The sequence below is a fragment of the Sprattus sprattus genome, assembly GCF_963457725.1.
Source record: "Sprattus sprattus genome assembly, chromosome: 13".
NCBI classification, from domain to species: Eukaryota; Metazoa; Chordata; class Actinopteri; order Clupeiformes; family Clupeidae; genus Sprattus; species Sprattus sprattus.
The window spans coordinates 4,132,352-4,148,902 of NC_137911.1; the positions used below are offsets into that span (position 1 = coordinate 4,132,352).

General features: G+C 42.1%; 1 protein-coding gene across 1 annotated transcript in view; it reads left to right on the plus strand.

Annotated features, from left to right (window-relative positions):
• kiz (kizuna centrosomal protein) overlaps positions 1–15,318 on the plus strand; it is a gene marked incomplete at its 5' end in the record, with an annotated part of 37,195 nt that extends 21,877 nt beyond the window's left edge. The window contains 6 exons of the mRNA XM_080850060.1: positions 1,623–1,788; positions 2,635–2,697; positions 3,901–4,029; positions 4,344–4,416; positions 14,957–15,003; positions 15,209–15,318. Of these exons, the coding sequence (XP_080706186.1) occupies positions 1,623–1,788; positions 2,635–2,697; positions 3,901–4,029; positions 4,344–4,416; positions 14,957–15,003; positions 15,209–15,309 (579 nt within the window). The 3' untranslated portion in view covers positions 15,310–15,318. The remainder of the gene's footprint in view (positions 1–1,622; positions 1,789–2,634; positions 2,698–3,900; positions 4,030–4,343; positions 4,417–14,956; positions 15,004–15,208) is intronic.
• Between the last annotated feature and the right edge of the window lie 1,233 nt (positions 15,319–16,551).

Consider the following 16,551-nt stretch of genomic DNA (forward strand, 5'->3'; position numbering starts at 1 on the left):
GGGACAGGGAGAGGGCGGGAGAGAGAGAGAGACAGAGAGAGAGAGGGAGGGAGAGACAGAGACAGAGACAGAGAGAGAGAGAGAGAGAGAGAGAGAGAGAGAGAGAAGCTCTTGAGAATATGAAGCGCCAAAAGAGATGGGTATTGCACACACCAGATCGCTCTGTGCTGGAGTATGGTAAGAAAAGATGGAGAGTGAAAAGACCATTTTTCTAAACAGCTAATTTTCTTAATTTCCCTCTCTCTCTAACACGCACACACACACACACACACACACACACACACACACACACACACACACACACACACACATTGCACACAAGGTTTGATCACAGGTTAAGGGCCTATACAGAACTGGGGTGGCAGTATAATAAAAACAACACGTATATTCTAGGTGCACCAAAAGTCTAATAAATACTTAAATGTGTATTGTGTTCCTCTTTCAAACCTGTCTGAAATGTGTGATCTAAGAGCTCACAGCAAATTGGCCCATTTAAGATACAAATATATCCACCCACAAAACAAAGGACAATGGCTGCTGAATTCTTTATTATTTTTCTCTAAATGCCTGAAACAGGTCTACTTTGCAACTTGTAGATAACAAAACACCCTTTCCAATGTTCAATTGAAGTGTCTCTGTGGTGAAATCATGGCGATCTTCATGTGCCCACTGCATTAGTGCTCATTAAATAGTTGTGAGCTGCAGCCTTAAGACGAGAGCCGGCCTTTGAAGACGAGAGGGCCTGTATCTCAGATTGTGGCGACTGGGCCCATTGATATGCTTAAATAAAAAAGGTATCACTGTCCTCAATCTCAGCCACTCATTATTTCTAACATCTCTGCCTAATTGTGTGGCGTCCATCTGCAAAGAAGTGAGGAGTGGACGTGAACACGAAAGGAGACGTTCCTCTCCTCGCTCACCCACTCCTCCACATCTAAAGTCTCCCTTAACACGCTTGGAGACTTTTACAACTCTTCATTTTTTACAATCCACCTGATATGAGAGAACTTGGAAAGTACAACCTTGTTGCTTTGTCTGTTACACATATCCTAAAAGCATTGCCACTGCGTGGTTGACAGGGCTTCTCACATGCAATTGGACTGACTGTAGACAGTGAGAATGCTCCTGATCCTGCCTCTTGTGAATAGTGTGACTGATCCTTCCTCTTGTGAATGGTGTGACTGACTGTAGACAGTGAGAATGCTCCTGATCCTGCCTCTTGTGAATAGTGTGACTGATCCTTCCTCTTGTGAATGGTGTGACTGACTGTAGACAGTGAGAATGCTCCTGATCCTGCCTCTTGTGAATAGTGTGACTGATCCTTCCTCTTGTGAATGGTGTGACTGACTGTAGACAGTGAGAATGCTCCTGATCCTGCCTCTTGTGAATAGTGTGACTGATCCTTCCTCTTGTGAATGGTGTGACTGACTGTAGACAGTGAGAATGCTCCTGATCCTGCCTCTTGTGAATAGTGTGACTGATCCTTCCTCTTGTGAATGGTGTGACTGACTGTAGACAGTGAGAATGCTCCTGATCCTGCCTCTTGTGAATGGTGTGACTGACTGCAGACAGTGTGAATGCTGTGACTTATCCTTCCTCTTGTGAATGGTGTGCTCTTTCAGGCACAGGTGCTTCTGAGGGCGCTCTTGAACCACTCCCCTCTGGCTTCCACTCCATCAGACCATGAGGACTCGTCATCAGCCGGCTTGCCCTCCATTCTAGGCGACAGCAGTGTCATCCAGCCCGCCAGGCTGGCCATCCAGAGGCCTCTCAGTTTAACCATGCAAGGTTAGGACATCAGTGTGCTATTTTTGATTTGCAAAGCCGGTCAGTGATTATTATGTCAATACCTGACATTATGATCTCTGTTCTCCACACGGGCTAGCCATGTATTGGAGTAAGAACTATAGATTGTTTAACAGAACCAACAGAAAACAAATATGTATATGGTGATTAATCATTAAAAACACAAGATACTGATACTGGATATACTTTTTCATTCATTTTCACATGGAATCAGATAAAGGCTTTATAAAATGCTGGTAACAGGAAGCACACGTCCTCTACACATAAACATTCCCTCTGGTTTACCAGAGAGGAAACAGAAGCAGTAGAGACGCCCACTCATCCACTGCCCTAAAGTCAGTGTGGGGAGATAAGAGGACAGTTCAGCTGAAAGATGAAAAGCAGAGAGCCATGCCAGGTGTACCAGTTGGCGTATTCAGCCATGACCAATGATTTGCATTTGGTGTACTTGTAGGTTTGAAGTAAGCGGTTGGAGGTAATTGGTTGTAGTAAATTGGGTTTTGCTATACAGAAACACAAAACAATAACAGTTTCTTGAGGGAAAAACAGATGAAAAACTCAGGCAAGAGCACTCCTTGAGCCTGTAGAGTGTAAACACATAGCTCCTCAATGTTTTGATTTTTTATGTTTTTATTTTTATTTTCCTTTTTTGGCCGAAACTAGTGTTTTTTGTACAATGATCTAAGGCTGTTTTCACCCGTCTGTGCTGAACAAAAATCTGAAGGTTCTCTCTCTCTCTCTCTCTCTCTCTCTCTCTCTCTCTCTCTCTCTCTCTCCTTTCTTCCCCAACACCTCTGAGCTCTCCTTCTTTTGCACCCTTTCTTCTAGGAGGACAAAGTGGTGAAGAGGACAGTGCTGACCAGGGCTCGGTGGAAAGTATTCCTATTAGAGGTAAAAAGGCAGAGCGGGAGCCCGCCCTTCTGGGAGTTCTTATCATCCGGCCATGTGCTCTACCTCCTGCACCGGCTAATGGGGGGTCCTTTTAGAGGGGGTGGGGTGGGAATAGCAGAGGAGAGATGATCAAGGTGAATCCGAGGTCAAAGTCCCACCTAAAGAGCTGAGCAGTTCCTCTAATTATCGCCAAGACAACCGCTGCATCTCTATCGCTGTCTTTTTATTTCGTCCCCCTCTCCTTCTCCTGCTCCTTCCCCTTCCTCCATCTGAGCTGCTGAACGGGGAAAATTCTGCCCCTGGAATAATGTGTCCGTTTAATTGTCCGAGAGCCAAGCAGGGGGTGGCCACAAGAGATCTGGCATTGGTTCTCATTATCTTCAAAACAACGGCGAGCCCAAGCAGACTTGAAAAGACTGGATGTTAAGGCATCCCTGAAAGAGACCCCGGGTACCGAGTCCCCTGTATGCTTAGAAATGTAAAAAGCCTCCATTATTCCTTGTGGCTATCTGATTTCATACTGAGCTTTTGATGTCGCAAGGCCTACTCCCAAGGTGCAAGACAAACAAAACGAGGAGTCTGGCTTCAAATTGTTACTAATCAAAAGCAATAATAATGGGAGAAAAGAGTAGAGGAGAATTCCACCTGCCTTCTATTTTTATGTAATATTTAAAAGAGCGCTGACTACTGCTCAGCCACACATGCCCATTTCTAGCCCAGTGCACTAGCAGCCAGATAATGAGAAAATAGTGAATATACATTTGGGCACTATTAGGATCACTGCAAATCTATGATGTCATTGAGACTTGGAAGTAGCTCGACTTGGTGTAGAGTGACTAATTGCAGTTTTCATGCATTTTGCATGCTGTTGTAATTGGTGTGATAGGACTGCTTAAGCTGACCTGTTGAGTCAGCCTCTGGCCACCAGACTCGAGGGATTTGAAGCGTTTGCCTATCCAGACGGTGCTGACACAAACAAGTGCCACTGTCTGTGTGCACATCAGCTAAAACCAGCAGCTTAGCATTCAGCTTGCTCGGCCCTCACTTCACTGAGAGTCTCCAGGAGTCAGTCACCAGAACATGTTGGTTCACCAAACACTGAGGCCTTAGACAGACACCGGTTCAAAGGGAGGGGGAGGGGGCTCTTGTGTCTATATGTCAGTGTAACATGTCTTGTTTGTTTTCTGTCTTTTTTTTAAACAGAGACAAAGGCCTATCAGCTGCTTAAACAGTCTGCCTCGCAGGACAAGCACTGGAGCAGAAAGGCAGGAAAAGAAGAAGAGGAGGAGGAGGAGGAGGAGGAGGGTGAAGGCTCTGGTCTGGAGCCACCAGGTCAGGCAAAAAAAAAAAAAAAGGCACCCTCTAAAACCAAACCAAGCCGAATGTATCAATATTATAGGAATACGTATACGCACATTTGTGTACAGAGGATTTTTGTTTTGTCAGTTAGACACAAAGTTTTTTCCCAGCAAGAATCTTTTTAAAGAGTTTTATGTATGGAATGTTTAAGTTTTAGTGCTTGTTTACTGTTGATGCATGTGCTTTCATTTTGACTTGCTTACCTTAAACTTCCATCTGGAACAGTTATACTGTAAAAGTGATAATGAATGTTTCTTTCTTTTTGTTTTCTGTGTTTACACTAAAAGGATCATTAACCAAAGCACAATATGGCAGATTGGAAGGGGGGAAGTCCACTGGCGCTCAAGACTCATCATTTCGGTAAGGTCATTGTTCACTGATGAACCACACCAGTAGGATGAGATTCAGTAAGGTATCTGATAAATCACACCAGTAGGATGAGATTCTGTAAGATCATTGTTAACTGATAAAACACACCAGTAGGATGAGATTCTGTAAGATCATTGTTAACTGATGAACCACACCAGTAGGATGAGATTCGGTAAGGTATCTGATAAATCACACCAGTAGGATGAGATTTTGTAAGATCATTGTTAACTGATAAAACACACCAGTAGGATGAGATTCAGTAAGGTATCTGATAACTGATGAACCACACCAGTAGGATGAGATTCTGTAAGGTATCTGATAACTGATGAACCACACGAATAGGATGAGATTCGGTAAGGTATCTGATAACTGATAAATCACACCAGTAGGAAGAGATTCGGTAAGGTAACTGTTCACTGATAAATCACACCATTAGGAAGAGATTCAATGCAGACTTTTCAGTCGCCTCTTAAGGCCAGGAAAGGCAAACCAAGCAGCATGCACACAGGGTGGACCTGAAAGTCCAGACGGGCCAGTGAGTTATTGTGGTCTGATGAAGCGCCACAGCTTTTCAGCAAAAGACTGATAACGAGCAAAACAAAGTTTAAGTGTCATCTAGTCACCGGTGAGTGAGTTGTTTAAAGAGTATACACCGTAAACACCAGGCCACCCATGTCTGAAGTATTTATTTGAGGTCAAACAGACACACTTGACTCTCACCCTAGGGTTATGAATGCCCTGGCTACTTGAAACCAGTTGCGGTTTCTAGAGCATACTTGTTCCTCAGGAAATACTTTATTTTATTCTTTCTAATCGATTAAGGGATTCAGTTAGTATGGATACATTACATACTGTACATATGCTGTATATATCATAAACATATATATTATTCTAACTGAATAAGCAATCTGTTAGAATTGGACATGTACTGGAGCGTCACAGTATACGTATCTACTGGTATACTGTAGCATCTCACAACCAGTATACAGTATAAGTCTGTGTGTATCCAGCTAGGTAGAAATGATATGCATCTTGTTAGCTGAAGCCATTCATTTTTATGCACTCCAAATTATTCACATACTGAAGTGTTGCTGTAGTGACCATCTGAAAAACCCATACACACACAGACACACACAGACACACACACACACACACACACTTCGTAAATACGGAGGCTGGCAACGAGAGATTTGCGTAAACACGGAGGCAGCAGATTGTGGTGAACCGACTGTAGTACATACCTCACGCCTGTGGGTGGCGCTTTAGCGCTTTATTTGACAACTGAAAAAACATGAAAAACCTAGAAGAAGGGACTTCACAGCACGAGGATAAACACATTACACAAGACATTCAAGCTCCAATTAACAACATTACATTATGATAGTTAATATCAGTGGTCAGACTAAAGGATATGCGAAAATGAATTCTTTTTTCTATTGATAATAAAGAGTTTGGAACTGTAACATGACATGTCTGTCATCCCATTTCCCATGATGCATTGCTCCGAGCATTTTACATACATTTATGAATAAAAAAGCAAATTAAATCGCTGGCCAATTTATATTTGTGGTCATGAAAGTTATGTTACGTCTGAATAAGAAGAATTAGATCAAGATAGGGGGCTAATCAAAAATCAGAAGACTGGGTTAATGTTAGTGAATTCGAGGCCCACCACGAGTGAGATTTTGAGGGAGAACAAGTTATATATATAGTGGTTGGAGATGGCGGAAAGATCACGAGGGGCAGTGACGTCATCAGGTTGCGTGAAACCGTGCAGACGAACACCAGCCCCCGTACCGATTCAAATCTACTCACTTTCTACCCCGGACTGCGATCGTTGCGGAAACAAGGTGCAGATAGAGAGTGTTCGTATGTATGATAGGGCTATCGGTATTATGAACAGATCGGATGCAAACAAACTAGACTTTGTGTGCACGACGCCTAAGAGAAAGGCTGTTGCAGTCATTGTCATTGCAAATGTCATTGCAATGTGTAGGAGCACACCAAAGCACACCAGATCTCTCTGGAACATCAGCCTTGCTGCACAGCAAAGGGACCAGGCGAAAAACAGCCAGCACATCAAACACAGTGTTTCCTATAGAAAAGGAACTTTGATGTATGAAATAAAGAGCCAGACACCATTTTGATACCACATGTGGTTGCCAGAAAGTTAAAAGGAAAGGTTATTGATTGTTGCATCCACACATTCTGTATGTAATTACTGTGGATGTGTGCGAAAAAGAAAACATAAAAAATAAATGTTTAGTACAGAGAAATATTTTTGTTATTGTTAAATAAAAAAGAAAATAGGGCAGTAAATGAATATGAATCAGTAAGAAAGTAAGGTAACATTCCCCACCAATATACTATTTTTATGGTTTTATTAGTATTCATAGTCTGTCCATGTCCTTAGGTTTATTTTTTTCCCTGTGCTACTTTGAAGTGTTTGTCACGGCTTGGTTTAAATAGGTTGAAAATGTAGCATTAATGTGGGTGGCTCGATTAAGCAACTTCATGCAATCAGGTAAGATATTTAGTGATGCCGCTCTCTGTTCTCTTCTCAGCTCTTCAGTGGGAATATATTGTGCCTGGTAATGAGCGGGTAAACGTTATGAAGAATAATCTCCTTTGATTTCATGTGATTATCAGTCTCAGCACCGACACTCTCCCTGTCCCTCCTCCCTGTCCTTTGTCTCCTGGCCAGAAGACACTATTAGAACAAGAAAAGGGTATAATGACCACACTTTTATCAACTCTGTGTGTGTGTGTGAGTGTGTGTGTGTGTCTACACCACAGCCTGCCCCCATGGATGGCCGTTTTAATAAACATAAAGTGATTTTAGCTGAAGATGTTTTCATATTACACTTTCACTATTTTCAGATTGATGGGTTGATGGTTCACAAACAAAACTAGAGATGCATTTCCAGAAGAAAATGTGAATGTAGTCAGCCGTAACATACCGTAAGCTATGTGAATGTAGTCAGCTGTTACATACCGTAAGCTATGTGAATGTAGTCAGCTGTTACATACCGTAAGCTATGTGAATGTAGTCAGCTGTTACATACCTTAAGCTATGCAGTTAGCATCCACCTAATGAAGTCAGCCGTTTCATACCGTAAGCTATGCAGTTAGCATCCACCTTATGTAGTCAGCCGTTACATACCGTAAGCTATGCAGTTAGGTGGATGTGAATGTAGTCAGCCGTTACATACAGTAAGCTATGCAGTTAGGTGGATGATAACACTTGGCCATATGAAAGAATGTCTGACTCTCCCACCACCTGTTGGATTATAGGCACAGGGCAGCACCAATGCCCTACTGACATCCTGGCAGACAACTCTGTTATTTATATATTCATCAGTCAGCGTTCAAAATGAGTTGATGGTCTCTTCATTGTGTGCAATGCACATTATAGAGATCTCGAATTTGTCCACTTTGTTCCTCTGAAGAACGTCTGTTGTCTTTGCCTTGTCTCCACAGCAAGGGATGGCAATCCAGACTCTTTTTATTAGTGGTACCTTGGTGGTGATATGACATACCTTGTGTTGTCCAATCAAGTGACAGCTGGTATATTCAAAAAGTGTCACAAAGTGTTTTAAGACTCGCCTTTTTAAGAACTCATCTGTCATGCTCTGGTCGTTGTTCATATTGTTTGTTTTTTTTGTTGTAGATCACTTTGGACAAGAAGTATCTTCTATTTTCATCTTTTGTTGAGACCAGCTGATATTAGTTAAATAATACATATATTTTTAAAAAGACTGGATGGCTATCTGTTGGTGTATTCTTGTAGATTAAACTTTTTTTTAACTTGCAGCTTTCTGTAGATAAATGAAAATAACTGAAATATTATTACAGGGAAACCATACATTGGATAGGTAGGCTATCACATTAATAACATATCACATAATTGTGCAATCTCTGCATCCAAAAACCACATGAACCTTTTCACATCGCCTTCATCTGTAGCAAACTAATTATATTGACCACCCGTTTACTAGTTTTATACCAATAGTTGTTGGTGTTTAGTCAAACACTGTTTTCTCAAGCATGCTGTTTACATATTCGCAATGACAGAAACTCAAGGCCTTCCAAATGCAAATCTGCAGCATCCCACTAGAGATATATACCTGACCTGTTCAAGACCATTGAATCAAACTGAATGCAGATCCTCAGTATACCACTATATGTCATGTATTTAACAGTACTTTTGTTAAAAGCAATTTGCAATGGCGTCCAGGCAGGGAATCGTACCCAGCATCCCACTTGAGATATATACCTGACCTGTTCAAGACCATTGAATCAAACTAAATGCAGATCCTCAGTATAGCACTATAGGTCATGTATTTAACAGTACTTTTGTTAAAAGCCATTTTTAATGGCGTCCAGGCAGGGAATCGTACCCGGGTTAACTGCTCAGAGGGCATCATGGCTAACTACTGTATGACCAGCACATATTACTTTCCCCAGTCATTTCCAATAGGAAAATAACCATTTAAAAATAGCATTTAAAACAACTGTGCAGTGACATTTAAAAAAGCAGTTAAACATATCAAAACAAAGCAAAACAAAACAAACTGTGTGACACAGCCACCATTAACTACGGTAAAGTACCAGTTTAATGAGAAACTAAAAATGGTGGGGTTTGTGTTTATCAGATGAGATGGTTGTTCTCTGCTAGGGTAATCATTTGTGGATTGAGAACTGGCAGACATTGCAGTGAAGGCTTCTTTTTTCTCTTTCAGATGCTAATGTTTAAGCATTCCTCTTACCACAGTCACTTCTTGCGCTTTATTGCTTCCACAAGTGGTCTGGAAACCCTGCACTTCAGCAGAAGCACAACAATGCTCTATGCCCCCCTTCGTTTTATGCTCTCCCTCCCTCTCTCTCTCTCCCTCTCACTCTCTCACACACACACACACACACACACACACACAGAAACACTACACACTTTCTCTCTCACTCTCTCTCCCTTACGCATTCACTCGATTTTTCTTTCCTTCACCTTTTTGTCTCTTGGTTTCCCTCGTTTGCACCTCTGCACTCCTTATCCATTTGCATCCTCCTTCAAGCTCTCCATCTCTCTTTCTCTCTCTCTCATGCATACACACCCCCTCCCTCCATCTCACTCTTTTTCTATCTGTGTCTCCCTCTTATTGGCATTATTTTGTTACTGAGCTGATGAGCTACATCAAAAGAAGACATGCTAGCCCAGAGTCGAAATGATGTTTAGGGGGGAAAATGTGTGCCTCTCTGTTGTCTTAGATGTAATTATGATGTGCCAGTTAAGCCCGGGACTACAGCTGAGGGATTGGAGTTTAAAGCGGGGGCTTTGGTGCAAAAAATGCATTTATGGGCCTTTGTGTGGCTGCTCATTATGTGTGGGGCCGATTCATTAAGTAATTGGTTTGCAGTTGTTTACATGAGTATTAAGGCCCTCTATTCAGAGGCCTTTGAGAGATACATTGTGCAAATGTTGCATGTTATGAATGCCCAATGAGAGGCGAGGGGCCAGGCCTATTGGCCAAACAGAGCGCCTGCCTGAAAGGAGGAGAGAAAAGCACTGGGCGCTGCTTTGCATAGCAATGACTCGCTCTTAATAAGCTTTCCAGATTAAATACATGCAGTCTATACAAGATGCAAAGAGATACTCTTAACACATTTATATGTGCTCATTTCACCATTATGGCATGGGAGAGAATCGGGGTCTTTCACATTTTGTGTTCTCTGTCTGTCTCTCTCGCTCTCTTTCTCTCCCTCTCTCCCTCTTCGTATCCTCTTCTCTACCACATAGTGTTTTTCAGCGAGCCACTTTTCACAGACCACAGCATTTTATTGTGTTTATAAATCATGGGGGAAGTAGACAGATCGGCAACAGTTTATTAAGGATGAGCCCATTATAAATCTCTTACGCAGCCATTGTGGCGCACCGGGTAAAATCACTTTGTGGTTGAGTGGGAGTGAAAGGCACGATGCACGAAGGAGTGAGTCTCTATGAGCAGCTGCACTCCATGTAAAGACCACTTGTTCTGGGCTTTGTCTCAGGGTGCATGCCTCCGCTTCCTCCTCTCTCTCCCAGATGTATTAAGCCCCCCTATTTACTGTAGACACTTTCAGTGGGGCTTCCGATTCTTCATTGGGCCTTGTTATAGTATTTTAGGGAGATGGAGAAAAAGTGTGTGTGTGTGTGTGTGTGTGTGTGTGCATGAGCGTGGGGGAGAGAGAGGGAGGAGTAAGGAGGAGAAACAGGCTGGGGTAGTCTCTGTTGGGTAGAGGTAGCACTGAGAGCTTGTTGCCAGTGGAGGTCACTCTATTTCTTCATCCTCCCCCTTCTGTCACTAACAATCCCAATAATGTCCTACCCAAACAGTATCCCAACCTTTATTTTAATCATCCATATTGTTCTCTTTTCAGGGTCAAAAACCAACATTTTCAAAATAAATGAAGCACATCCAGATAAACGAATAGTACAATAGCTCTGGTCTTTGTTATAAGTTGCTTCAAGTTGCATACATATTATGAGTTATAAGTTGCATACATATTATGCTAATCCTCTGACTCAGTCGTCATTCATTTTTGTAAACTGTGACTAGCACATTGTGTTGTATTTGTGTTATTCTGCTCAAGTCCAGCAGCAGGAGTAGGGAGCTGCATGAGCAGCCAGTACAATAAGGGAAATGAGGGGGTGGGACCTGGTGTGATGCTTCAGTTCCCTCCAAACACCAGTAGAGGGCACTCATACTCAGGGTAGTAGGAGGCGGCGAGGCCACTGCACAATAGTTTCCCAGCTTTCACAGGAGCCAGGATGTGCACAGCCCTAAATCACCTGGTCAGCTTTGGAACTCTGTGTAAAAGAGAGGGGGGGGGGGGGGGGGGGCATATCTGTGTTGGAAACATATTGGCTACATTTGGTATTGCAAAGACACATGTAAAATATCACAACATATTGTGTCAAAGAACACAAGCTTTCTCAGAATGAATGCACATACACGTTCCTTAACACTCACCTTGTAGTCAGATGGTTTTGTAGCATCCATTGTTGGCTCTATACCGGAGCACATGTTAACTCAATGTCGAGGGTCATTGTCATAGCTGTGACCATAGCTATGCTCCATATTTTCCCCAAGGACATCATACAGAAAAGATGACTTCCTGCCCTTTCATCATCCATATTAACCAATCCTCTGTTGTTGTTGGGTACTGCTTTAAAGGGAGCTTTAACTTGGCCTGCAATAATGGCATCGCTGTGGGATTTATCAACAGTGAAATAATTATGGTGTCTATTGTCATTATTTTTTCTATCTCTACACTACTGTAAAAATCACCTCATGAAATCTACATTTCAGCATTGCTGTTGTTTGCTGTGAAAGATTAGTGGGAGTACCTCATATCAGTCAGAGCACAACATCACAAAATGTACTAAACAGTCTGCAACAGAGAACACGACAGAGGGACAGAGGGAGGGGGTGAAAAACGATGTGTTTTTGTCAAAGCCGTAATTTGCATCATTTTACACATTACATTCACCTCTGTGTATGAGACGCAGCTTAACAGTCGCCGGCCCCAGTCTTACATATTCAGATCATTGCCTCAATTAAGTGAACCTCAGCACAAGATGAACTGGCATAAATGTTTATGGAAATGGAATATTAGATTGAAGGGGTCAATGCCATCCACAGCTCTCTATGGTAATGGCACAGTCTTGAAATCAGCCTCATCCCATTCTGAAGTGGAACAGCTGATAGATTGTTCCCATGGCGTGGAAGTTATATAAAAGAAAGAATAGCCCAATTTGCCCCACAGAAACATGTATTTATTATTGTCATTATTCTGGAGGCAGAAGAACTCCAAATGTTGTTGTAAATGTAAGCTGTTAAAGGCAGAATGGGATGAGCCCCGGCCTCCATGGGCTTGTAAATGGATTAGTTTGCTGCAGTGTTTTTCTACCCGCTCAGTTATTCTGCGGTCCACTTTTTTATTATTTTCCTGCTGGCTGTTTATATCAGGGTTTGGCGGTGTGCACTCCGTTTAAATTTGCATTCTTGAACACTCATAACCTCTCTTATGGGCTGTGCCCCTTTGAAGATTAGTCGCAGATGAGGGAAGGATTTGTGGTGGCCACATTTATGAAGGCTGAAAATGCATGCTTATTGTAAAAATGACCAATATAGGCGTTATATGGACACCTAAACAACTGTCATATTACTGGTTGATGTGTGTGCTCCTCATCTGCCTCCATGGACTATGTGTAGAGCTCACACTATACCTCTAGTAGTATGTTGGCCATGGACAATACACACTTTACTCTTCTTCAAATTCACATTATTTGAAAGCACAGGTGTAAAAGCTAGGAATGCCAACAATTCCCCTTTAACTTAATCAGCTAAACTTGCCATGACTTCCATCCACCTTGGTGCCTTGAAATTGCCCATTCAACATTTAAATACAATACAATAAAGACAAAAGTAGCTCCCTGAAAGATCTCCTTTTATTACATCTAGATTGAACAGTAGGTCCACCCAAGGACACAGTCAGAGCGGGAGTAGAAAGAAGCCCTTGTTGATAACAACGTCACTTGACACACATTTAAAAAGCATTCGATAAAAAAGAAGTCTATGGCAGGAAGAGAAGTGATGTGATATGGGCACAGTAGAGCTGCACAAGCACCTCTTAGACGCTGACCTGAACATCCTGTGAATGGGCTGAACATGGTGCTTGTTTGTGTTGCCACAAGCTAGCTGAACTGCTGTGCGTAATCCTATATCATTAATAACAGGATGAGTATGCACAATATGCTGCTCACAAGATGCCTTTTAGTTCTACAAGCAAATAGATGTGTTAAATAATAAAATAATATATAAATACTGATGCAGCGCATGTATACACCGCCATTTTCCAACTGAAGAACTATTTGGTCTGCCTGTCTTGCTTTCCTCCTTTGACTGGTTATTTATGCCTTTACATTCATGTCTTTATTTATTTATTTCATTTGAGGCGGTTTTGGCCTCCACTCCCACTTCATTATCCAGAGTTTGAGAGCATCCTCCTCTCCAAGCCACACTACACAATTAGCAGCTAATAACTCTTCAATAATCTTCATTAAGCAAGGCTGTTGCCTCAAATTAATCTGGGAAGTGATGTATGTGGTCAGCTTGGAAAGGGTTTGTTCAGTTTCACCTAAAGGTTAAGTCTAAAGAGATAAGTAGGGGATGTCGGAGCTGTTAAAACATAAAATGTATGGAGAAACAGTAATTAGTGGTTAATCACATACACTAAGCTCTTAGCCCTGAGGCCTCTTAGCTCTGATATTTCCCCCCTTGGATTTTGATATGCAATACGTGGGACAGTTGGTCAAAGGGGTAAGGAATGCACCCCACCCCACACCTGAACAAAGATTCAAAAACATTGGTGATGACTGAACATGCCTTTGGAGGAGTCTTATTTCTTGGATTCCATATGACTTGATGACTATGTATGAATCGGATAAACAAGAGAGCATGGCCGCTATTGGCGCTTGTCTTTGTGCAAAGAAGAAAAGGTCTTAGTCTGTTTTTGTGCTTTTCTGTTTACTGTGACTCATGTGTTCGATCTTATAGATTCAGTGCTTTTCTGTAAACTATGACTCATGTGTCTGATCCTATAGATTCAGTGCATCATTGTGCTCAATGAGTTGTGTAAACTTGTGTTTACGCCTCTTGCTCGGAGATGGGATGTTCTGTACCCATTCAGACTATGTTTTTCAGTGTACCATTCAGGTGGACTTCTCTTTGACCTCCCTCCTTTCAAGCAGTACCTCAAATCTGCTGCTTCCTATGTGAATGAGCTCTTGTATACTCATTGGAGTTACTAGTCTGATATGTGTCCAGTATGTGTAGTGCACAGACATTTGAATGGAAAAGTCTATTGAAGGTTAGTCTCTGCAAGTCAGGCCATAGACTAACCTTTTTAAATCATAAATTGGTCTAATTCTCTGTGATCGTGGAGGTGTTACAGAACAAAGTAAGTGAGAATAGAGTAGCTTTGAGTAGGATCATGGCCAATGTCAATTGGGTTCATATACCTACTTTATAGCTCCAATGGGCAGTGCCAAGGCTGAGCTGAGAGCGGGGGAGGAGGTGGGGGACAGCGAGTGAGTGAGGGTGGTTAGGAGAGGACTTTCAAACAGAGCCTAGTCAGAGCTCCATGCCTGCACCTCAATGTATAGCCCTCTCTGTAGCCTTGTGTGTATTCATCATCAATGCAAAATCCAAGAGAGTCCTTCAGCACGATTAGAGATGGAGTCAAGGAAGTCTGCCCCCGTCTCTGAATGGAAGAGAAGATGGGAAAGAATCCCTGTACATCATCGCCATGGAGATGCAGATGTATTTTACAAAGATGTTTTCATTTGTGCTTGTTTAAGAGGCTATTGCCAAACAAGCATTATGAGTGATTTTTAATGAACACAGGAGATATTGGATCTGAGTAGGATGGGAGCACATGATGAAGGTTCAGTTTGATTTATGTTTTGTTGTCAAATTATGTCTTTGTTTCCTAGAAAAGAGAAAACCAAGGCAGAGGCCATTTCAGCCGTCCAATCAAAAGGTGAGCATCTTCTACAGGAGCATGTCAATTTAAGTTGAAATTACTGCCGTGTAGCCATACCCCTATAAATGATCCTTCATGTCGCACTGTGAACGATATTCCTGTTCAAATCCATTTGCTTTGATTTAGTGCGGGAAGGCAATGAGTGAAGCACTATATTCTTCAGGGTCTCAGTAGTGATAGATGAATTTGTCCTTTTCTGCAGCTTTTTGGGGAGAATCAGATGACAGCAATTCAGACATTGAGATTGCCTTGCGTCCTCAGTCCTGGAGGTCCGGTGATGACACTGATGATTTCTATGACTGATTGCGACCTCAGGAAAGGACGGTTCATGGTGGCGGAGCGAAGTGGAGCACTTGTTCAGAGGTTACGCTCATATGCTCTTGTTTGCTCTTGCAGCATTCACAACTGTGCATTCCATTAGAATAAATAAAAGGGTGGCACTTAGTCGCAGGCGAAAGAATGTGGAGGATTTTTCAAACCCGCCAGTGCTAACCCTGCTTGAATCTCTCCATCTGAACAGCCCTTGTGACTGGTTGAAATAGATTAAACTTTGCTTTTAAAGCCATTCCTTTGCACTGTGGTGCATATTATGAATTTTAGATTTTGCAGGCGCCTCCAAATGTTTCACCATGGGAAGGCTTAAGTGGGCTGCTTTGAGTCAACACTGGTGAAAGCCAGCCAGTTATGGCCACTCTCCCCGTGTGAGAACACCTTTGAACTCACTGAAGTACCAGCACTAACAGAACAAAGTGTGTCATAGTTGGCTAAAAATGGAAGCAAACTGTTTTTTCCCCTCTTTGTAACGACTCTTCTAAACTAATGCTTGCACCGGAAAATATGAGTCTTGTAGCTGTGAATACCTGTCTAATGAGTGTGTAATCAAACAGTTAGATAGTAAATGCTGTTCAGTCATGAAAAGACATGGTAGTAGCTAAAGAGCTCCACTCAAAAGCTGCTTAGAAATGATGTGACATACGTTAATGGGCACAATTATTATTATTTATGTATCCCCCCCCTCTTCGGAGGACAACTTTATTTTTAATAAAGCATAATTTTTTTCCCAATGCAGTACAATATAATCAGGATTTACATTCACTTCATATTAACATGTTGTCCTACCGTGGGCACAATTTTACATACTGTGTATTTGGAAACTGATTTAATCTGTCCCAAATGCTTTTAACAACTATTATTACACGGCTCTTCTTAATGCTGTAGAATGCTCCATTCACTTGAATGGGGCTTCCCAACGTTCTGCGGTCAACTATTTTCCGATAACTGACCGTTGCTATGCAGTTAATGACCGCTGTCAAGGAAAGTGGCCTTTTTGCCTCTGATTCACATCTTTCGTAGCACTCCGCAAGTAGTACGGTAACTTATCAAGGGAGTTTCAGCGGACGGTTGAGCAGCTGTGTTCTACAGAATGTTCAACTGTCTTTGAAGTTCAACGTCTTTGGCGAACTATTTCTCTGCTTTTTAACCTCACTACGTAGGCTATAGTAACAAAAACAAATACATTGTAAAAGACACACTGTGTAAAGTAAT